Source organism: Lissotriton vulgaris, chromosome 10, assembly GCF_964263255.1.
Source record: "Lissotriton vulgaris chromosome 10, aLisVul1.2, whole genome shotgun sequence".
In the NCBI taxonomy this organism is placed as follows: Eukaryota; Metazoa; Chordata; class Amphibia; order Caudata; family Salamandridae; genus Lissotriton; species Lissotriton vulgaris.
The window spans coordinates 267,231,598-267,256,146 of NC_141698.1; the positions used below are offsets into that span (position 1 = coordinate 267,231,598).

The 24,549-nt window shown below is 48.2% G+C and overlaps 1 protein-coding gene across 1 annotated transcript in view; it reads left to right on the forward strand.

Moving 5' to 3' along the window:
- LOC147685096 (uncharacterized) overlaps positions 1-24,549 on the forward strand; it is a 1,199,247-nt gene that overhangs the window by 206,122 nt on the left and 968,576 nt on the right. The window contains exon 8 of the mRNA XM_086940986.1: positions 11,670-11,804. Within this exon, the coding sequence (XP_086797112.1) occupies positions 11,670-11,804 (135 nt within the window). The remainder of the gene's footprint in view (positions 1-11,669; positions 11,805-24,549) is intronic.

Sequence of the window (24,549 nt, forward strand, 5' to 3'; positions counted from 1 at the left end):
CCCAGCGCAAGACCCCCTGGCCCCCGCAAAATCCACTCCACCCGCCTAATGTACGACACCGCAACCCTCTCTGCACTTAACACGGCCGACTCCCCGACTGCCACCAAGCCGCCCCAGGACGCACCCATGGACCCTTCACCTGCCAATCCTGCAGGTTCTGCTGCATCAGGACCCACACTGCAACCACTACCACCAAACAGAGCCCAAACAACAACCACCTGAAGTGCATCCTGCTCAACACGCGCTCGGTCCACAAACACGCCATTGAACTATGGAACCTACTCGACACCACATCACCGGACGTCGCCTTTCTTACAGAAACCTGGATGAACGCCTCATTAGCGCCCGACATCGCCATAGCCATTTCGAACGGGTACAAGATCATCCGAAAGGACCGCATCAACCAAACAGGAGGAGGCATCGCCATCGTCCACAAGAACACCATCCGCATCACGACCAGCTCCGATGACACCCTCACAGTCGCCGAACACCTTCACTTCCAGATACACACCGACCCCAAGACCACACTTAGAGGCACTCTCATATACAGACCGCCAGGACCCGCACACAATTCAGCGAAGACATCACCGACTTTATCAGTCCACACGCCCTCCCCTCCGAGGACTACATTCTTCTAGGGGACCTCAACTTCCACCTGGAGAAGAACAACGACAGCAACACCACCACCCTTCTGGACAACCTCGCTAATCTCGGACTCAAACAACTGGTAAACACCCCCACCCACCACGCCGGACACACGCTCGACCCATGACCCACCACCACCCACAACAAGTCCCCCGCAGAAACTGGAACAAAATTACCACCGACCAGCTCACCACATCTCTAAACGAAAACCCTCCCGCCAAATCATCGGACCCAAATCAAGCATCCATCAATCTCGCACAATGGATCACCCACTCCGCTGACGAATTAGCACCCCTGAAAAACCATCACTACAACAAAGGTAGCAAAAAAGCCTCCTGGTTCAATGACGACCTCAAGAACTCCAAAAAGAACTGCCGCACCCACGAGAAAACCTGGCGAAAAACCACAGACAACATGTCCGCCCTCAAGGACGCCACCCGCAAACACCACCAGCTGATCCGATCCTCCAAGAAATCAGCATTCAAGGATCGAATCGACAACAACGCCCACAACAGTAAGGAACTCTTCAGCATCGTTAAAGAGTTTACCAATCCCAGCGCCGTCTCCAACGACATCACACCCTCTCAAAACCTCTGCGACTCTCTAGCCTCATTCTTCCACAGCAAAATCGCTGACATACATAACAGCTTTGCCGACCAGACCACCCCCCTTACCACCGAACTAAAGCCCCCCACCACCACCCTTTGCGTCTGGAACCCGATCAGCACCGAAGACACCATCCGCCTGATGAACTCCATTCATTCCAGATCACCAACCGACCCATGCCCCCACCACATCTTCAACAAAGCCGACTCCATCATAGCACCCCATCTCCGAGATATCATCAACTGCTCCTTCAATACCGCTACCTTCCCGGAAAGCTGGAAACATGCCGAACTTAGTGCCCTCCTGAAGAAACCTACAGCAGACCCCACCGAACTTAAGAACTACCGCCCCATCTCGCTCCTCCCTTTCCCTGCCAAAGTCATCGAGAAGGCCGTCAACAGTAAGCTCGCCGCCTTCCTCGAGTCCAACGGCTCCTTTGACCCCTCACAGTCCGGATTCCGAGCCAAACACAGCACCGAGACCGCCCTCATCGCAGCCACAGACGACATCCGAACACTATTAGACAACGGGGAACCAGCTGCCCTCATCCTCCTGGACCTATCCGCAGCGTTTGACTCGGTCTGTCATAGCACCCTAGTACAACGCCTCAGCAACGCCGGGATACAAGGAAAAGCATTGGATTGGATCATCTCGTTCCTCGCCGGAAGAACCCAGAGAGTCCGCCTCCCCCCTTTCAGATCAGGGGCCTCCGAAGTCATATGCGTTGTTACACAAGGATCTTCGCTCAGCTCCACCCTCTTCAAAGTCTACATGAGCCCCCTCGCACCCATCGCACGCCAGCACAACCTCAACATCATCTCCTACGCTGACGACACACAGCTGATCCTCTCCCTCACCAAAGACCCAAACACCGCCAAAACCAACCTACACGAAGGGATGAAAGACGTAGCCGAATGGATGAAGAACAGCCGCTTAAAACTGATTTCTGACAAGACGGAAGTCCTCATCCTAGGATCATCCTCCTCCGCATGGGACGACTCGTGGTGACCACCGGCACTGGGCAGCGCACCCAAACCAACGGACCATGCTCGCAACCTGGGATTCATCCTAGACTCCTCCCTCTCAATGACCAGACAAGTCAATGCTGTCTCATCATCATGCTTTAACATATTACGTATGACGACACACAACTGATCCTCTCCCTCACCAAAGACCCAAACACCGCCAAAACCAACCTACACGAAGGGATGAAAGACGTAGCCGAATAGATGAAGAACAGCCGCTTAAAACTGAATTCTGACAAGACGGAAGTCCTCATCCTAGGATCATCTCCCTTCGCATGGGACGACTCGTGGTGGCCACCGGCACTGGGCAGCGCACCCAAACCAACGGACCATGCTCACAACCTGGGATTCATCCTAGACTCCTCCCTCTCAATGACCAGACAAGTCAATGCCGTCTCATCATCATGCTTTAACATATTACTTATGCTCAGAAAGATCTTCCGCTGGATCCCCACCGAAACAAGAAAGACAGTCACCCAAGAACTTGTCACAAGTCGACTGGACTAAGGAAACACCCTCTACGCCGGACCCACAGCCAAATTACAGAAAAAACTCCAACGCATTCAGAACGCCTCTGCCCGACTCATCCTAGACATACCCCGCCACAATCACATATCCGATCACCTGAGAGACCTCCACTGGCTCCCCGTAAACAAGAGAATAACATTCCGTCTCCTCACCCACGCACACAAAGCTCTCTACGACCTAGGACCCAAATACCTCAACACGCGCCTGACCTTTTACACCCTCACCCGCCAATTCCGATCGTCCGATCAAGCCCGCGCCGCGATTCCACGCATCCGAAGAGCTACCATGGGAGGAAGATCTTTCTCCTACTTAGCGGCCAAGACCTGGAACTCTCTCCCCACCCACCTCCGCCTTACACAGAACCATCTCTCCTACAGAAAACAACTCAAAACCTGGCTATTTGATAAGTAGCGAACACCCCCCCCCCTCCTCAAGCGCCTTGAGACCCTCTGGGTGAGTAGTGCGCTATACAAATCTTGACTTGACTTGACTTGAAGCCAGTATACTAAACCAGCCATTTGACCAACAACATCTTTTCGGTCCAAATGTAGCCAGTGCTCTAGAAAAGATGAAAAAAGACACTGATACTGCAAAATCAATGGGCGCTTTACAAACACAAGCCCATAGACCTTCCTTTCGTCGCTCCTCCTACAGGGGTGCATCAAAAGGCTTCCAAACAGACAATACCTCCTCTACTTACAAACAGACCAACCAAACCTCACCCAGTAAGGGATACTATAAAGGAGGGTATAGAGGAAATAACAATAAGGGCAGAGGCAGAGGCAACAACAATCGCAACGCCTCTACTCCCAAACAGTGACTTCCCTTCCATACCCCCAGACCATTCCACTCCGGTCAGGGGAAGATTACAACAGTTCCAACCTGTCTGGAACTCCATCACCACAGACAGGTGAGTGAGACAAATAATTCAGTCAGGATATTTCCTGGAGCTCACTTCCACTCCTCCGACAATACCACCCAGACAACGTCCTATGTCACAAGAGCACCTCTTATTACTAAGGCAAGACTTAGAATCACTACTGCAAAAGAATGCAATAGAACCGGTACCAAAAGAACACCAAAACACAGGGGTTTACTCCCTTTATTTTCTCATACCCAAAAAGGATGTGTCTCTCAGACCAATTCTAGGAATCACTGACACAATTTCGACCTCCAAAATATCGACCTACAGGAATATCGAGTCAAAAATATTGAGGGCAAGAATATCGACATCCTATCTACAACATGGTAAGTACAAAAATATCAAAAAAATAATATAGATGTTAAAAATATCGATGTTAAAAATATCGTTTTTTTACATATAAATGTTAAATAAAGTAAATAACACTAATAAATAAATTCTACATAGTTAAAAGTATCTAATAATGTTTAAAATTAATAAATACATATATAATAATAAAACATTATTTAAATATATACAGTAAATATATAATATATATGTACTGAACAATAAGTTGTAATAATTATTTTAGTAATTTATAAATTAATAAAATATATTCTAAATTACAAATACATTTACAAACATAAAACAATAACATAAATATAATGTAAAAAACATACAAAATTAAATATACTTTTAATATTTTTACAATTAATTATATAAAATGTTGGATTGCGTAAGGGTAAAAATTACTATTCCCACTCCAGAGAGTGCAACAGTAGGGAAAGCATTGGATAGCGTAGGGGTAAAAATTACTATTCCCACTCCAGAGAGTGCAACAGTAGTGAAAGCTTTGGATAGCGTAGGGGTTAAAATTACTATTCCCACTCCAGAGAGTGCAACAGTAGGGAAAGCGTTGGATGGCGTAGGAGTAAAAATTACTATTCCCACTCCAGAGAGTGCAACAGTAGGGAAAACATTGGATAGCGTAGGATTATAAATTACTATTCCCACTCCACAGAGTGCAACAGTAGGGAAAGCGTTGGATAGCGTAGGAGTATAAATTACTATTCCCACTCCAGAGAGTGCAACAGTAGGGAAAGCGTTGGATAGCTTAGGGGTACAATTTACTATTCCCACTCCGGAGAGTGCAACAGTAGGGAAAGCGTTGGATAGCATAGGGGTACAATTTACTATTCTCACTCCAGAGAGTGCAACAATAGGGAGAGCGTTGGATAGCGTAGGGGAAACAATTACTATTCCAACTCCATTAGTGCAACAGTTGGGAAAGCGTTGGATAGCGTAGGGGTACAATTTACTATTCCCACTCCAGAGAGTGCAACAGTTGGGAAAGCGTTGGATAGCGTAGGGGTAAAAATTACTATTCCCACTCCAGAGAGTGCAACAGTAGGGAAAGCGTTGGATAGCGTAGGGGTAAAAATTACTATTCCCACTCCAGAGAGTGCAACAGTAGGGAAAGCGTTGAATAGCGTAGGGGTAAAAATTACTATTCCCACTCCAGAGAGTGCAACAGTAGGGAAAGCATTGGATAGCGTAGGAGTAAAAATTACTATTCTCACTCCAGAGAGTGCAACAGTAGGGATAGCGTTGGATAGCGTAGGAGTAAAAATTACTATTTCCACTCCAGAGAGTGCAACAGTAGGGAAAGTGTTGGATAGCGTAGGTGTAACAATTACTATTCCCACTCCAGAGAGTGCAACAGTAGGGAATGCGTTGGATAGCGTAGGGGTAACAATTACTATTTCCACTCCAGAGAGTGCAACAGTAGGGAAAGCGTTGGATAGCGTAGGAGTAAAAATTACTATTCCCACTCCAGAGAGTGCAATAGTAGGGAAAGCGTTGGATAGCGTAGGGGTAAAAATTACTATTCCCACTCCAGAGAGTGCAACAGTAGGGAAAGTGTTGGAGAAGCGTAGGGGTTAAAATAACATACTTATTAAAAAAAAATTGTTTGTAATAAATATTTAAACAATTAAATAAATATAAACCATACACAATGCCTATACATAATTTTTAAATACATGATTATCAAAATATTTGTAGCCCAAATTTAATATTTTAAAATACCAATGTATATTATTTAATGACCAATTAATAATTAATTATCAATTATATTATTAACAAAACAATTTAAATACATTACTTAATTACATTTAAATTACTTCCCACCATATTCCCCTATTAACCCACTACCCGCAACAGAACACATTTATCTAATTATGAATTAATTAAAATTATTTACCAATTAATAAAAATTAATAACCAATTAATTATAATTATTTTGCAATTATTTCAAATTAATTTATAATTCAAAGTAATTAATAAATAATTAAACATAATTAAATTACTTCCCACCCTATTCCCCTATAAACCCACAACCCGCTACAGAACATATTTATCAATTAATTTAATTTTTTTTCCAAATAATTAAAATCAATTAGCAATTAATTAATTATTTATTACTCCTACTAATTATTAATTAATTAAATATAATTAAATTACTTCCCACCCTATTCCCCTATAAACCCACAACCCGCTACTAAACATATTTATTAATTAATCAATTAATTATAATTATTTTCCAAATATTTAAAATACATTAGCAATTAATGAAAATTAACTTATAACTCCTACTAATTAATAATTAATTAAACATAATTAAATTACTTCCCACCCTATTCCCCTTTAAACCCACAACCCGCTACAGAACATATTTATCAATTAATTAAAATTAATTTCCAATTAAATAAAATTAATTATCAATTAATTAAAATTATTTTATAACTCCTACTAATTAATAAATAATTAAACATAATTAAATTACTTCCCACCCTATTCCCCTATAAACCCACTACCCGCTCCGGTACTAAAACATATAATTTGCTTATAAATAAATGTATTAATATATAAAATTAATACACATATAACATTATTTATTTTAAATACTTAAGTAACACATATAACACATACATAATAAAAAACAAAAAATTCATACAAATATCGATATTAGTGCCATCGAAATTAGTGACATTGTTATATATGCTATTGATATTACTAACTTCGATATTACTTACATCGATATAAATAATTTCGATATTACTTACCTTAGGGTCGATATTCTGTCCAACGATATTCTTGACATCGATATTCTATACCTTCGATATTTCTAACACGATATTTTGGTAGGTCGATATTTACAACTCGATATTTTGACTGTGTACCCAATTCTAGATCTAGGACCCCTAAACCAGTACATACATTCAGACTATTTTCATATGGTCACATTACAAAAGGTTTTACCGTTACTGGAGAAAGGAGACTTCCTTGCCACATTAGACCTAAAAGACGCCTACTTCCACATTCCCATTCATCAGTCTCACAGAAACAACCTAAAGTTTGTGCTAGAAGGTCAACACTACCAATTCAAGGTGCTCCCATTCGGAGTGACATCAGCACCTCGAGTATTCACAAAGTGTCTAGCAGTTGTAGCAGCACCCTTAAGAAGGGACAACATTCATGTATTCCCATATCTAGACGACTGGCTAATAAAATCCAAGTCATACAACCAATGTGTACAGCACACGCATCAAACAGTCTGCCTGTTGCACAAGTTGAGGTTCACAGTAAATCAAAACAAGTCACATCTACAACCGTCCCTATCTCAGCAGTACCTAGGGGCCACAATTGAGACCTCCAAAGCAATATGGTACCAAAACTTAATAAGAATTCAAGCTATGCAGAATCTCATCCAAAAATTCAAAGCTCAACACACACTACAAGCTCGAGTGTTCATGCAGCTAATAGGAATGATGGCATCTTGCATTTTCATCGTGCCATACGCAAGACTACAAATGCGCCCCATACAAGAATGCTTGGCAGGTCAGTGGAATCAGGCTCCGCAAGAGATAACAGATCTGGTGGTGGTAGACGACCGGACGCATCGCTCTCTGCAATGGTGGAACAACAAAAACCTTTCCAAGGGACGGCCGTTTATAGAGCCAGTTCCACAAATAATACTTACCACAGATGCATCTCTCACGGGATGGGGAGCGCACTTACAAAGTCACACAGTACAAGGAACATGGACAATGAAACAAAGAGTACTCCACATAAATTATCTGGAGTTACTATCAATCTTTCAAGCTCTAAAATCGTTTCAACATTACATATCAAACAAGGCTGTACTAGTCCGGACGGACAGCATGACAGCAATGTATTCTAAGACAACAACAAAGTGTAATCACCCGGGTCCACCACCAGAAGGTGATCTAATGCAACAGTGTGTGGTTCTGCAGCCCTACATGCCAAGAACAGATGCATACTGGTAAGTAGCATTTTCCTTATTTGCATTTTAATGAAACATAACAAAACACAGTGGGGTACTGCAGGCAAGCAGAATGTTAAGCATTAACAGTTCACATTACGGTAAATGACCGGTGATATAGTGTCCAACAACCCAACGGTACTAAAGGGAAGCCTCAGCGGGGCCTCAATAGTAGGTTCCCAGTTGCGGTGGCAGTGTGTGAAATCATCACTATTCCAGCAGTCTGGGGCCTCACACACCCATCCTTGCATCGACACCCATCCGGGACCCCGAAGCCTATCATTCCATCGCACTCCAAACAATTCAAGGAGACTCCCCCAGGGTTGTGAATTCTCCCTGCATCTTGGCAGCTGAGGAGGGAACCCTAGAGAGGGGTTTGTCTTCCATTTTCCACCCACCTGGCTTCAACCCAGGGAAAGTCATTAGTATGGCATCCCAAGCGGGTAAAATTGACACTTTACATAATCCCCTTGTCTCTTCCCTCTGGATCGCCTCTCTCTCGCACTCAGCCCATTTCACCTACTCTAATCTCCATTTATTCACATATAGGCCTAAGGCCAATTTCCAGTTCATTGTCAGTGGGCAAGAAAAAGTGCCAAGTCCATAAATCTATCTGCCAACTTCTGAGTTGCACTACAATCGTACAGCTCCAGCAAACGGTGCTGCTCCGGGTAACATGACTCTGCGAGGCCTCCGGGTAGTTATGCGCTATACAAGTGTAATTTTTCATTTCATTTCATTTTGTTGGGGGAAAGGTGGGGGGGGGAGCCATGCCCTGTGTAGATTGTAGAACTGAATAAGTTTGACTATGGCATTCTCAGAATTTCTGTGGGTGAGCTCCAGTGCCCATTTCCTAGCTATATCAGACCCTTGACCCTGTTTGGTCCAGCAGTGAACTGCAAAGGATCCGGATGGAGGCTTCGTTTGGAAGACGACCATCTCCCTTTTGTAGAGCACACGTTGCAGCAAGTGTCCCAGTTTTCACTGCTGGCACTGGACTTGATGATTAAGTCTGGGCAGGAGCTGAAAATGGCTCTCCTGTTTCATGTTTCCATATTGGACAGCCACCAACTCATCTCCTTCATTTCTTCTTGAGTGAGCGTAACATTTTGTGAATATGTCAGTTCCTTCCTGAGGTGGTGTGCTTTGAGGCTCTTAAGAGCCCTATAATGAAGTGGGTCGGGCCTAGAAACATGGCCAGTTTTGATGATGACAGGAGGCCAACCAGACACACAATCTGGGGCAAGGAGGTTTCTATTATGTTGAGAGTTATGTAGAGTTTCTGACTTATCTTCTTCATTTATCCTAGTATTGGACAGTTACGGGTATTGGACTATTAGTATTGGACTATCAGCCACTTGTTGAATTCCTTTAGGTTTACAACTGTACAGTAACCCTCATCTCGCTGCTCGAATAGAAAGATGTTGCTTAGAAAACCTCTGGGATGCACAGAAGCAAGCGTGATCGCCCCTTTCGACAGAAGAGCTGGCATTCCCCCCTGTATGAGGGTGGCATCAGGTTGAGAAAAAGTTAATAGGCAAAGACGAATTACTGGACAGGCAACCCAAAGAATTCTATCCAGAAGTCCTTCACCATCTGGAGAACCCAACCGTTTAACGTAAAGATCCACTAGTTGTGGATATCATTTGCCAGTCTGCTTCCCACTTTTAATTGGGAAAATGAGAGAACACTCAGAGGCAGTGGACCTGGAAGATCTGCCGCAGAAGTGGACTCTGTTGCCTGTGTTTCTGAAAGCCTCCAGAGGGGAGGAAACCTCCAAATCTGGATAAGTCTTGCCATTGGCCTGGTTTGACACCATGACCTCTGTAGGGGGCTTGGTTTGAGAAGCAGCTGGCAAAGTGCCCCCTACCACAATTGACCCAGACAAAAACTTTTAGGGTAAAGATCCTTTACATAGAGGTTTGGGTTTTGTCAAGGAAATTTAATGTGGACACAAACATCCCTAGCTCCGTAATAAAGGGGTCCCTGAAGTCTCCTTTCCTACTTCAGAGGTGGAAAGGTCTCCTAACTTAGGATCAACTTTGATACGGAGGAACCGTTGTCATTCTGTAGAAAGGGCACAGTTGGCATTGCCAAGGAGAATCATTGCCCGTTGGACCCAGCCTGGGAAAATGTCCAGAGATATCAGAGATCTGGATTCCTTGGCCTCTTCGGCCACGTCAAGAATTTTTGTCAGGGGACCAGCAACATCAAGCAGCTTGTCTTGACATGACCCCCAGGAGTGATTAGTAATTAATGCCTTTTTCGTATCTCCAATGTATTTAGTTTGGAAAGTGGCCATTCGTGCATCTATCTCGAGTGTTATCACCACTTTGCCGTCCAACAAAGAATGGGGGCATTCCACCTTGAATCAGTTGTGCACCACCTTGTCCAGTTGTTTACTTAACTGCCCACCACATTTGCTGCAATTTTCTCTCCTGGGACCCACTCCTGAAGAGCGGCGAAGTAGAATATCGTCAGGGTCCAACATGTGAGAACCGGTAGCTAGGGAGTCATCGTCAAGGACCCCATCCTTCGGGGTAAATTGTCAGGAGAGGGCGCCATGGCCTGTTGTGAGATGCATCCCCATCAGAGTCTGTCAGTGACTCATCCTCATCAAGCGTGTCCGGCATAGGCGTCAGGGGAGCCTAAGGAAGGGGATTGCCTCCGTATTGTCCCACAGGGTTAAGGGTTTCCAAAGCTTGTGTGTCCTCAGAAATTCTTATCCGAGATGAGAGCTCTCTTAAGCTTTGCTAAAGTATCAGGATCGACCCCTGGTTCATGGTTTGTTTTTTGCAGTAGCTTTACGTGGAGAGTCTTCCCATTAAATGTCTTTGAGGTGGGTGGGGATCAAGGATGACCTAGGGAGATCTCCCCTCGGAAAGAGGGGTTCTATGCATTTGCGTTCAAGTAGGGATAGCCTCCTCACTTGGGGGGGGGGGGATAATGGAGGCCACTGCCTTATATCTGGAGGTATTAACCACCGCAGAGAAATAGTTACATATATTGTAGTTATAGCTGTCAGTGTGATGTTCCTCAGATGCACATGGGAAACCTGAGGGGACGTGTTGACATAGAAAGAGGCATGTGGTGTGCGAGAGCTCTTACAAAGGAGTGCGGATGCCCTCTAGCTGTCGGATGACCACTCCGTGCACAGCCCCTTCTGTGTCAGGAATGTTTAGAAGTGTAAGGATCACCAAAGCTTTCCCACGGCAGTGAGAGGCAGAGGCAGAGGCACTCGCACCACAACACTAATACATGAAGAAACTGTATAATTTGGTGAATATCCACTCCCTCATCAGAGTTGACCAGGAGTACTTGTCTGTGGCTGCCGGAGCAGCGAACAAAGAGGTTGCATGAACAGAGTTACTGTGCTTCATGAACTGTACGTCATTGTGATTGGTTAAAGCACTGTTGATCTTTTCCTTGTGGTTTTTGGGAACTGTAGTGTACTAAAAGTTGAAATCTTCATGGCTGCTGAAGAAAAAATAAAGGAGAAAGTTAAGCATAATCCTCACTTCCAGTCCTGACATAGAATTCTACAATTATTCATGGTTTGTGTAAAAGCCTCTTCAATGCCCCACTCTGTGATAACATGTTTGTTTCTGGTTCCTTGTAGAGCCCTGAAAATCTTACAGAGCAACTGAAAAAAGAGAAGAATTCAGTGCTTGGCGGTCATGATGCTTCACAGCGAGGAAAGTCTCATGATCTGGCCACTATGGTGTATCAAAGTCCTCCACTGTTGTCGAGAAAGGTACATGTCCACATCCCTCAAGTATGGTGTGAAAAATAATGGGGTAACCTGGTCATTTTTCCATTCATAAATAAGATGAAGGTAAGGTGAGACAATGCAATCAGTCTCTGTGGTTGAAATCATTAACTAGTGGGAAATATGTTTCTTTGATCCCTTATTACTTTTGTCCCTTTTGACACATATGCATCTGTGTAATGGTATATATGCAGATGGGAAGAAGACAATATGCTGTGTATTATCACTGTTGAGTGTGTTGAAGAGCATTATGGCCATCCCCTCCCTTAATGCAGTTCTACATTTATGGTTTGTGCTACAGCATTTTTTCATGTGTACTTGTTTTTTTCCCTAAGAAATGTTTTAATTGATTTTCGGTACAACAATCATAGCTATCACAAAACAGGCACATTCTAAATAGAATATCACACGGAAACTCCAGTACTTGGATCCGCCAGACTCCCCCAAACTGTAAAATGCCCCCAACTTTTGCAAGACCTTGCCATATTTGCAGGGGCAACCATGTGCAGTATATATAGTCTCCTCCAGTTTCACGTGGCAGTCCATACCTTTTCCAGGCCGCAATGGGTGGCGCGCTGAAGGAGTTCCAGTGTTATGCTATCGTCCTCGTAGCCAGCAGCGTACCCAACCTTATGGCGCGCTTAAGGAGTTGCAGTGTTATGCTATCGTCCTCTTAGCCAGCAGCGTACCCAGCCTCACCAGAGTTCTATCTTCACAAATTCTCCCATGTACTTCAAAATACCCATCAGAGCAATTCTAGGGCTATCCTCCACATGGGATCTCACCACCTTGGGGAATGGGATGAATGTTTGTGACCAGTACTGCTGTATAACAAATCAGGTCCACACCATATAGAAGAAGTCCCTTCTTGGCCACAGGCACCGAAGACACACAGGAGAAGGAGACACTCGGGCCCTTCGGAGGAGTTAAGGTGTGAGGTATACTTTATGATGATATTTGAACTGGATGAGCCTGAGCCATGCAGAGATCGCCAGCACACGGGGCACCATACATGCATCCTGCCAGTCTGTTGCCTACAGATAGCCCAACTATTCCTCCCAGCATGTTTCTAAAGGGCCCATCATGTCTGGAGAGTGTACAACCAGGGTTTTGAAAATTTGTGCGATTTCCCCTCTCTGAGGGGATGCCTAAGTTGTCGCACTTCCAGTGGATTATATTCCGCGACTTCCCCAAGTTCGGTGTGATAACCGGAGAGAGTGTGCCGGAGCTGTAGGTGCCGAAGGAATTGTGATTTCTGCAAGTGGAATTTAAACTGGAGGTCCTGAAAGGAGTGAATATGGCCCAGTCGTGAAGTGTCAAGCTGGTCCCACCCTCGGGACTTCTCGAGGCCCACCACACGTCGTTCTTTTTTCGCAACCTGACCCGTTGGCAGACACCCGGATGCAGCTGGTTTCCTTCAGCGCTCACGGAACTGTATGCGCACAGAAGGGCTTACGTGCGTTTGAATCTTATCCCAATTTTACCCGGATGCAGCTGGTTACCTTCAGCGCTCACGGAATTGTATGCGCATAGAAGGGCTTACGTGCGTTTGAATCTTATCCCAACTTTACAGCAAGTCGGCTCGACAGCCATATTTTATCAACCGTGTACGTTGGACGAGCGAGACGTTAACGCGTCTAAATCAGCCTTCCAAAGGAGCCACCTCGCCTCCTACGACGCTACACTAACGCTCTCGCCATTCAATTTTACCTGTCACAAGTAATGGTTGTTCCTATCTACAAGCAACTTTAACTTAACCTTTAGGTTTCCATTACGACATTTTAATCTAGTATGGTATTTTTCCACCAGTTGACTGGAACCCATTCTTTGAATATACAAAGTCGATTTTCAGGGTTCTCTCTGCCTTGTTTCTATACCATAATCTAAAAAGAGAAGAGAATTGTAGCACGTCCACGTACGCTGCCCACGCATAAGAGTATTAGAGCTTGTTGATGGTTAAAGTCCTGATGAAGGCATATTGTACATGTCGAAACGCGTTGACTGGATGCCATCTGACTTCTTTTTAATCTGTTTTGTGAATACATATGTATCATTATTTTTATCAATTGTGACTAATGCACTTACTTTTTATCCCCTTTTTATCAAATTAAATATGAATATTTTTTCTAACTGAACGAGTTTGTTTGTTGAATCTATTGTGTATTTTCCTCAGTGTATGCCTGGGATTGTTATTTTTCACATATTGTTTACCCTGTCCCAGGATATCTATCCTCATCAGGGGGTCCTTGTTACCTACAGCCCACCACACGTATCAACCACCGACCCGCCCATAGTCATGTATCCATGATAAGTCTTTGGTCGCAGCCTATCCAGCGCAATGCCACTCCCTAGAACCAGAAAACTTCTTTTGTGGGGTCCAGGAGCCGGTCAGGGACCGGAGCCCTATATTGTATATGCATTATTTTCTCCCTTGTATGCCAGATACTCCCAACCCCTATGTAACCAGTTGTTCACTACCAGAATGCTTGCAGCCCAATAATATAGGCAGACATCCACCATGGCGAGCCCTTCGTCATATGTGGAATAGCCACATTTACCCAACTCAGCTCTGAGGGGCGTCTTGGCCCACTGGAACCACCGTATCAAAGCCAGACTGTTAAACCAGGTCCCCAGAATATGAAGGGGGAAGTTCTGAAGCTTGTATATCAACGAGGAAGTTTCATCATTTCAAACAAAGCTATCTGAAAGAAACAGGTTAGTATTAGATTCCTTACCTTAGAATATCCCCCAGGGGTCAGACTGGATCCGGAAATGTTTGCGTAGCAGTACCCCTGCGCGTCGGTAGGCGTCGTCAGCGGCTCTGCTTCCGTCGCCGGCGTCGTTGGCACCGGGATGACGTCGCCGGAGTAATTATACGCCGCCCTCGCGCGCTGACGTCAGTTACTCTTTTTTCCGCGCCAGCAAGCGCCGATCCGGAAAAAGTGGTACCCTTAGTCAATTTTTGACTAAACTTTTTTGATCATTTTTGATCTTTTTCGAAGTATATCGACTCTGACGGTGCCGGTAGGGATGCCCGGGTTCAAACCCTGCGCCGACTGATGTCGGTAACCGACCCCCATCGCCGGTGTTTGCACTGTCTGGGCCTCGATCACGACGACTGCCAGGCCCTGACGTCCAAAGCTAGACGGGAGCATTCCCGCAAGCGACTCGAGCTCCGGCAGTCGGCCCGTGCTGCTCGAGGTCCCGGTCCGCAAGGAGGTTGAGGGACCGGTCGCGGGGTCGGAGCCACCATAACTCCGGGAGTCGTCATCGGTCTTCGGGCTCGAAGTCCTCAGGTAAGGGACACAAGAAGTCGAAGAGACATCATCGCTCTTCCGACTCCCCCGAAGCTCGCGTGACGCAGCCGGGGGTTCGGGCAACACCGCAATCGTCGCGGCCTGCTTCATACCCGTCAATCTCTGGGCAGAACGCGATGCCGGAGGAGATCAAGACCTTCCTCTCGGCAATGAGGTCGCTCACTCCTCCGTCGGGCTCCGCAGCGCCTTCGGGCCCAGCGGCCCCGACTGGGGGCCCCAGCGGGTCGGGTGCTTCGGCCTGACGCCGTCGGGTGCTTCGGTCCCGACGCCGCCGGCGACTTCGGTCCCGGCGCCGCAGGCCCCTGCAGGATCCGGTTCCGGATCCGGGTTGTCGCCGGTCGACCTTATGATCTCGCCAACGCCGACCCCTAGGGTGTCGCCTAAGGGCGGCGCCGTCCCCGATCCCTCCCTCGATTCGGGCTCAGCGCCGCTCTCTGGGCCGATGGGAGATTTCTACTTCTATGACCCGGCCCAATCCTTTGGCCCTGAGTTTCAGGAGATGGGTGACGAGGGGGATTGGGAGGGGTCTGAGGACCCTCTGGCACGGGAGTGCCAGTCTTATCAGGACTGGACAGGTGAGCTAGGGGAGGCCAGTGGTCTGGACACCTCGCCAGACAGTGGTTTTGTCTCCACTCCTACCGTGGCTACGGAGGAGGGGGCTGCCTATAGTGTGGTGCAGATGCGGGCTGCCAAGGCCTTGGGCCTGGAGCTCCCCGTCGCGGCCGTGAGGACTAACCTCCTCACTGAGGTCCTTAAACCGCAGGCAAGCTCGGCTGAGCCTCTGCTGCCGTTTAATGAGGCCTTGTCTGACGTTCTTCTGGGCACTTGGTCCAAGCCCGCTACAGGTCAGCCTGTAGATAGGAACGTGGCCAGACGCCACCGCCCGGCTCCGGGCGACCCTTGCTTCCTGTCCACCCACCCCACCCGAGAGCCTGGTCATCCAGGCCTCTAACTCCCAGACCGCATTCCCGACGGCTTCCCCGATCGGGTATGAGCAATAAGGGAAAAAGTTATTCTCCTCCCTGAGTTTGGGGTTGCGATCAGTCAACACTTCGTGCCTCTTGGGCCATTACACCCACTCTCTGTGGGACACGGTCGCGGATGTGCTGCCACAATGTCCGGAGGAGGTCTGGACTAAACTCGCCCAAGCCCTTGCGGAGGGTCTAGATGCGGCACGGTATTCCATCCGGTGTGGGCTGGATACCACAGACTCACTGGGCAGAGCGATAGCAACGACGGTGGCGATTCGTCACACGCCTGGTTGAGGTCCGCCAACTTTTCGGCTGATGTCCAAAACACCCGGCCGTTTGATGGCCGTCGCCTCTTTGGCGACAAGGCAGACCATGCGCTTGAGCGCTTTAAGGACTCCAGGGCTACGGCCAAGTCCTTGGGCCTCTCGGCCCCGCGCCAGCAAACGTCTGCCTTTCGCTCCTTTCATGGCCAAGGAAGGGGGCCCCCACACGTCCTGCCAGCCACGGGCCGCAGACAACCATCAAGCGCGGGGACAACGGCGAGGCCAGTCCACACCTGCCCCTGGAGCATCTGCCTCAAAACCCTCCTAGTCCGTGCTTTCAGGCCCATGTGACGCCAGTGGGGGGCAGGGTTCGTCATAACCACCTCCACTGGCACACTGTCACATCAGACAAGTGGGTGCTGCAAATCGTCAGAAGGGGCTACTCCCTCCCCTTCGAGGCGACCCCTCCAGCCATGCCACCGCAGTACCACAGAGTGTCGTGGGATCAGGAAGTTACTGCCCTCTTGGCTAAGGGGTCCATCGAGCGCGTTCCTGGGCCAGAAGTAGGGTGTGGTTGTTACTCCCACTACTTTCTGGTACCCAAGAAGGGCAAAGGGGGCTTACGCCCTATCTTGGACCTGCGGAACGTCAACGGCTTCTTCTGGAAGGAGAAGTTCAAGATGCTGACACTGGCTCAGGTCTTAGCTGCCCTGGACCCAGGAGACTGGATGGTAGCGTTGGACTTGCAGGACGCTTATTTTCATATCCCCGTCCTGCTGGCCCACCGGCGTTACCTGCAGTTCACAGTAGGCCACAAGCACTTTCAGTTTACCGTGCTCCCCTTCCGCCTTACCTGCGTCCCACGGATATGCACGAATGTGATGGCGGTGGTTGCAGCTCATCTGCGCAGGTTAGGGGTTTTGGTCTTCCCCTACCTCGACGACTGGTTGTTGAAGGCGGGCTCGTCAGCCACCTCCAGACTACGGCCGACCTCCTGCACCTGCTGGGCTTCTCCATCAATGTGCCGAAGTCACACCTGTGCCCCTCTCAGAAGCTCCTCATAATCGGAGCGGTTCTAGACTCGGCCCAGTTTCGGGTTTATCCTCCCAAACAGCGGGTTCTGGATATTCAGGCTCTGATTACGATCTTTCAGCTGTTATCCCGGGTCTTAGGCCAGGTTGTGCTGCAGCATCTGGGGCTGATGGCCACCTGCTTCCTTCTGGTGCATCACGCCAGGTGGCGGATGCGGGCTCTGCAGTGGGACCTGAAGTTTCAGTGGGCCCAGCATCAGGGCAACTTGTCTGACCATGTCTTGATCTCGGAGGGCACTGCAAAACAGTTGCATTGGTGGCTCACGGACCGCGATTGGGTCAGAAGCAGATCCCTCTCCCTACCCCAACCGGAGCACGTAGTTGTGACGGACGTGTCCCTCCTAGGTTGGGGAGGCCACATGGGAGAGGCAGAGATCAGAGGCCTCTGGTCTCCGGCGGAGTCCCGGCTCCACATCAACCTTCTGGAGCTGCGGGCGATTCGTCTTGCACTGAAGGCATTCCTCCCCTCTGTCCCGGGGGAGTGCAGTGCAGGTGTTCACGGACAACACCACCGCCATGTGGTACTGCAACAACCAGGGCGGGGTGGGGTCGTGGACCCAATGCCAGGAGGCTCTGCGCCTCTGGCAGTGGCTGGAACATCAGGGCGTGACCCTGGTGGTTCAACACCTGGCAGGCTCTCTGAACGCCAGGGCGGACGAACTAAGCCGACGGTGCATGATGGATCACGAATGGCTTCTGAGCTCGGACGTGGTGCAAGGCCTCTTTCAGCGATTGGGAGAGCCTTGGTTAGATCTATTCGCCACTGAAGAGAACGCGCAATGTCATCAGTTCTGCGCATTGGAATTTCCATGGCGGCACTCGTTCGGAGACGCTTTTCGTCGTGAAAGGAGTTGCGGTCTGTTGTACGCCTTTCCGCCTATACCACTTCGGCCCAGAGTGCTGAAGAAGATCAAGCGCGACCGGGCCCAAGTTATCCTTGTGGCTCTGGACTGGGCAGGAAGATACTGGTATCCCGAGCTACTCAGTATGTCAGTCGATCCCCCGATTCGTCTGCCTCTTCAGGAGGACCTTTTGTCGCAGCAGCAGGGGACGGTCCTCCACCAAACCTGTCCAGTCTCCACCTCCATGCTTGGAGATTGAGCGGCGACCCTTGAGGCCATTTGACTTGCCTCCTGAAGTTTGTAATGTGATTCTGGCAGCCAGGCGTCCCTCCACAAAGTCGGTGTACGCCTGCAGGTGGAACACATTTGTGGCATGGTGCACAGCAAAGGTTGTGGATCCCCTTTCTGCCCCTCTTTCTGAGGTTCTCCTCTTCCTTCTTTCTCTTGCCCAGCAGGGCTCTGCTCTGGGCACTATTAAGGGCTACCTTTCTGCCCTTTCCGCCTTCTTAAGGCTACCTGATCAGCCTTCTTTGTTCAAGTCCCCGGTTGTTAATAGGTTCTTAAAGGGCATCACTCATATGTTCCCCCCCTGTTCCTTTCGTGATGCCTCAGTGGGACTTGAACCTTGTACTAACTTTTCTGATGTGCGCTCCTTTCGAGCCACTTCATAACTGTTCTCTCCGTCTTCTTACCCTTAAGACTGCTTTCCTGGTTGCCATCACCTCTGCCAGGAGAGTGAGTGAGCTACAGGCTCTTTCATCAAAGCCTCCCTTCCTTTCTGTCCATCCGGAAAGGTTGTGTTGCGGACAAGACCCTCTTTCCTGCCCAAGGTAGTCACAGCCTTCTACATCTGGCAGTCCATCACCTTGCCCACCTTCTTTCCGCCTCTGCATCCCTCTAAAGAGGAAGAGCGGTTCCACTGACTGGACCCAAAACGTGCGCTCTCTTTCTATTTGGATCCCACGCGCCAGTTTCGGGTGGATGACCAACTCTTTGTTGGTTACGTGGGCTCTAAGAAGGGACGGGCGGTGCACAAACGGACCGTCTCTCGTGGGTCGTCTTGTGTATCAAGGCATGCTACTCTTTAGCTAAGAAGGAGCCTCCTGTTGGGCTGAGGGCCCATTCCACTCGGGCCACAGCGGCTACTACTGCCCTAAGCTGGGCAGTCCCCTTGCAGGACATCTGTCAGGCAGCTACGTGGGCCTCGCTGCACACGTTCGCAAGACACTACTGCCTGGACAGCCAAGGCCGGAGGGATGGCTTCTTTGGCCGTTCCGTCCTCCAGGACTTTCTGATGTGATCATTGGTTCACAGACCCACCACCGGGGTTGGTATTGCTGGGGTATCTATTCTAAGGTAAGGAATCTAATACTAACCAGATGCACAAGTTACTTACCTTCGGTAACTATATATCTGTAAGAAACTTGCCCCACGCCAAACTTGCAGCCCTGTTGGAAACTTTTTCTGCAGAACTAAAAAACCTTGTATGAAACAAGCGGAACACAAGTTGTCAACTGTCACCTTTACACAGAATTACTATTCAATACAAAGATTTATGACATGTTCAATACCTCTACACTCCTATGATGCATCAGGAGCCTGTGCTTTGTAAACACTTACACCCATAAGCTGGACACAGACTGTACAAAAGTAGGTAGAAAAGTAATATGGTCGTTACCCGCCTCTATGTAAACTGTAAAACAAACTAACACCCTCATGAGATGATGTCATGAGTGATGTCATAAATGAGGTCATAGAAGAATATGTCATGAGTGATGTAATATGTGAGGTCATAAGCAGTACATGGCGGGCCCAAGTTATAGTTAGCTCTGCTAATTATAACTCGTGAATTTCTGTGTTTTATAGTTCAAAATTTTTATCTTGTCAATTGCACATTCACCTAACTATAACGTCACTGTAACCTTTGATTGATATGTACACAGAAAACACCCGCCCAACTCACAGTGAAGTAACGAGCCACTCTGGATATATATACCATACAATTATGTATTTTTATAGTACATGTTTGTTTTGCAGCGTGAATCTTTCTGGATTCACTATGCTGTTGTGAGAAAGTGGCTCTGTATATACTGTTCTCAAATAGGTACATTGTGCACAGTCCACAGACCCCAGAGGTTTGGCGGAAGCTAAAGTTAGATATAACCTTACTCTCTAAAGTGGTAGCTTGGTCGAGCAGTAAGGCAGTATCAGAGGACAGTGTAAAGCATTTGTTGTACACCCTCAGTCAGCAAATGGTCTCTCACACTTAAGAACTGAACTCTAGGCCAATGGTTTTATATCAAAAGATATAGTTGTTTTATTTTAGACCCAACAAGGTATCAAAATATACTTTTTCAGAATGAGTTACTTTAGTTAAATGCTTTGCAAATAGGCAATAGACTTTTGGAATGCAATAGTTACAGTTTGTTGCAATAGGCAACACAATTTCAAACCCAATAACACATTGAGCTCAATGGGAATTTCTAAAAGGAGACAATAGATTACTTCCAGGATTACTTTTCTAACTGCAGGACTGGATCCTAGATTCAGTCCTGAGACAGGTATTGTAAACAGTTGAGAAAAATCGGTTAAGTCACTGTAGTGATTTTTAAGTAATATTTTGGTATTTTAAAAGTTGACACTTAAAAGAAATTTCACAGAAAAACAGTCAATGATTTCCTATTGAAGAAATTCTCTTAGCAGGTAAGTGGGGTTATGATTACACTTTCTAACTCAGGGATGGATCCTAGATCCAGCACTGGTACACCACCTGTAAACAGTTGAAGGACTGTGTTTTTGTTATACAGGCGAATTTTAACGAATATTTGTAAGTTTGCAAAACCGACACTTAGAAACTTTTTCAACAAAAAAAAACAGGCAATGTTATCCTGAGGAAGGAAATTCAGATTGCTGGTAAAGTATGTTTGCGTTAGTAATCCAGTGCTGGGCTCCTAGGTCCAGGACTGGGTCATCTATCTTAAACAGGTAAGTAATTACGTTTTGTAGTTTGTACGATTTGTAAGGAATATTTGTAATTTGCAAAAATCGACACTTAGAAGACATTTTACAGAAAAACAGTCAATGGTTTCCTATGGAAGAAAATTGAGTTAGCGGTAAGTACTGTTGTAATTACTTTTCAGGGTCAGTGCTGGGCACCAAGATCCAGCACTGGGGTCTCTCCTGATAGCAGGTGAGTAAATCGGAATTCGTTGTTCGGCTGATTTTAGACGAATATTTTAAAGTTTCAAAACTCCACACTTTGAAGAATTTTCAACTGAAACCAGTTCATGTTACCCTATGGAAGAAAAGTGAGTTATCGGCTTTTGGGTAAGTACTCGACTGGCAGAGTTAAGGTTCTGGGAATAGACTCAGGGGTCTCCCAGGGTCAGGTAAGTACAGTTGTTAGACCCTCAGCGGCACAAGGGCAGCCGGGTGCAGAGGTAGTTAGGCCCAATGTTATCTTACGGAAAACAAGGGGGTCCTTGGTTGGTGACTGCTGGCTAGCAGGCCATGCGGCTGTGGGAGCTGGGCTCCTGGTCACTTACTCAGGGGCCCAATGTTATCTTACGGAAAACAAGGGGGCCCTTGGTTGGTGACTGCTGGCTAGCAGGCCACGTGGCTGTGGGAGCTGGGCTCCTGGTCACTTACTCAGGGGAAGTGAGGTAGGATAGAGGTTGCACTCCCAGGGGCACTCGGGCGGCTGGGTGCAGGGTGCTTTTGAGCCTTCAGGCGCTCCATGTTATTCAATGCAGATCTTGGAAAGTGAACAAAGGCTGCAGGCTCGGGGACGGAGGTACTTCAGGTGCGACCATCACTCGAGCGATAAGATGGGAAGCTGGAGGAGGGGTGGACACCCAGGAGTTGGGCACAGGAGGCCGTGATGCGCCGGGTGGAGGGTGTCTTTTGGCATCGGGAAATCTTACACTCAGCTGGTCGCTTTAGGGGGGTTTCCTGGTTGTGAGGCTGCAGGCCTCGTCTGGTTCGTCGAGGGGGGTCTTTGGGCACTGGACTTCGGGTCCCAGTATTCGTGGTCTTGATTCACTCCGGCCCAGGCCAGGCTTGCTGGGTGCAGGGTGTGCAGAGTTCGCGGTTCCAGGCTGATGCCAGGGCTTGTTACTTGCTGCGAGCAGTACCACTGCTCGTAGAAGACCCAGGTAGTCAGTCACAAGGCAGTCAGGTCCTCCAAGGTTTTTGAGGTTGCTGACCACTGGCGTCGCCGGGGCTTAGCAGGAGCAGATTTGAGGGTCGACAGGCTAGTAGGGCTGGGGCAAATCAGTTGGTGGCTTCCTCTTTTTAGCAGCTGCACAGCAGGTCTTCTTGTTCCTTGTTCTTATTTCTTGTTTCGAAATCTGGATCTGGGGAAGGAAGGTTCATGGTGCCCCTAAATACTATGTTAAGGGGCGTTACAGGTAGGGCGAGGGAGGGACCAATGGGTCCCAGCCCTGGGGTGGGTACAACCCTTATCCTGCTCTTCTCCTGTGGGAGGGGGGCAGGAGCCTATCTCTGATTGGGCAGGGCTCCCCATCTTCAAGATGGCCGGAGCCCGGAGTTGTGCTTCACCTTGCCTCTCCCACCTGAGGAGTGGAGTTGGCACAGGCTGGCACACCCCCTTTCCTCACTGAGGGTTTCCCGCCAGAGTGGGGTTCAGAACTGCTGGGGGCCAGTTGCTGAATACAGCAAGTGGCCTGGAGAAGCTCAAAAAGGCGGAACGCCTTTGAAACTTTCCCTGCCCATCCTGTGGTAGGAGACCTAGCACCTCGCCCGGGATGTGCATTGTTGCAGGCCCAGGAGAGTGGCGGGCTCTCCACCCAGGGGTCTAGCAACATGTCTGCTGTGTGGCAGCCTCTCAGACAAGACGTGGATTGTAGGTTAGGTTTCAAGGGGCATCTCTAAGATGCCCTCTGTAGTGCATTTTAAATTAAATCCCACACTGGCATCAGTGTGGGTTTAATGTGCTGAGAAGTTTGATATCAAACTTGTCAGTCTTCAGTGTAGCCATTATGGTGCTGTGGAGTTCGTAATGACAAGCACCCAGCACCATATACTCTTAATGGCATCACTGCATTTACAGTGCCCAGGAATGGTCTTGGGTACTGTAGGGGCACCGGGCTCATGCACCTGTGCCCACACCACTGACATAGGGCACCCAGCTCGAGGAGTGGCTGATGTATGCCAGGGCAGTTGGCTTGTGGGCATGGCACACAGGTATGTGTGCCATGTCGACTCTTTGTTTAGTTCTGCACCAGGACACTCAGCCTGCAAAGGCAGTGTGTGGGTGTTAGGGTACAGGGCCCCTAAGGGTGGCACAATAAGTGCTGCAGCCCTTAGGGGTCTTCTCTGGTCACAATGCCCTGGGTGCCTTGGGTACCATTTACCAGGGGCTGACAAGTGGCCAGAGATGCCAATTGGGTTTAGGCTTTAGTGTTCGAGGCATGTGGGCTGCTGAATTCATATCTGTGCATAGACCGCCACCTAGTGTTGGGTCCGGATGATTGCACATTGTTGTCCTGGAAGAGTCTTCGAAGTATCACGAGATAGGTGGCTCCTCCCCTGGACTACAGTGCGCATGGGCATCGCCTCCATCCCCAGATTGTTTTTTTCCGCCATTGGGTTCGGATGTGTTTCGGTTCCCTCTGTCGGAACCGATAGTTGTTCAACTTCTACTCGAGACCAAAAGGTCTTTAGGCTGGGCGTCGGTATAGTTGCGTACGGGTTTCTTTCTGACTCTCAGCTCCTATCTCTTGCTGCCCTTCCACGTGCCTTCGGCGCGGACGGGCCTACACTACAACTTTTGCTATGGAGCGGACTCCATTCAAAAAGTGTCCGCTGTGTCACTCCAAATATTCACACCTCGACGTGCACCCTGTGTGCAATACCTGCTTGTCGCCGGATCACCGCGAAGACACCTGCATGGCGTGTTCGAAGTTCCGAAGCAAGAAGACTTTAAAGATTCGCCGGGCCAATCGACTCCAGGCTCAATTGTCGGCTTCGGCGCCCCCACCAGATGACATTTTCCAGGAATCTGTCGAGGGAGAAGACGACGTGCGAGAGTCGGACTCTGGCCCCGCGTCCGAAGAGGAAAACTACGACGCGGGTGACGCGGACATTGACGAAGTCTCCGACGAGGTAGGGGACGACGATCAGGCTTGTGCCACGATGGGAGATAGCTCAGAGGACGAGCATCCCCAATCGGACTCAGGGGCTATTCCCCTTCATACGGCCCAGGTCGAGGGATCGCCTTCGGGC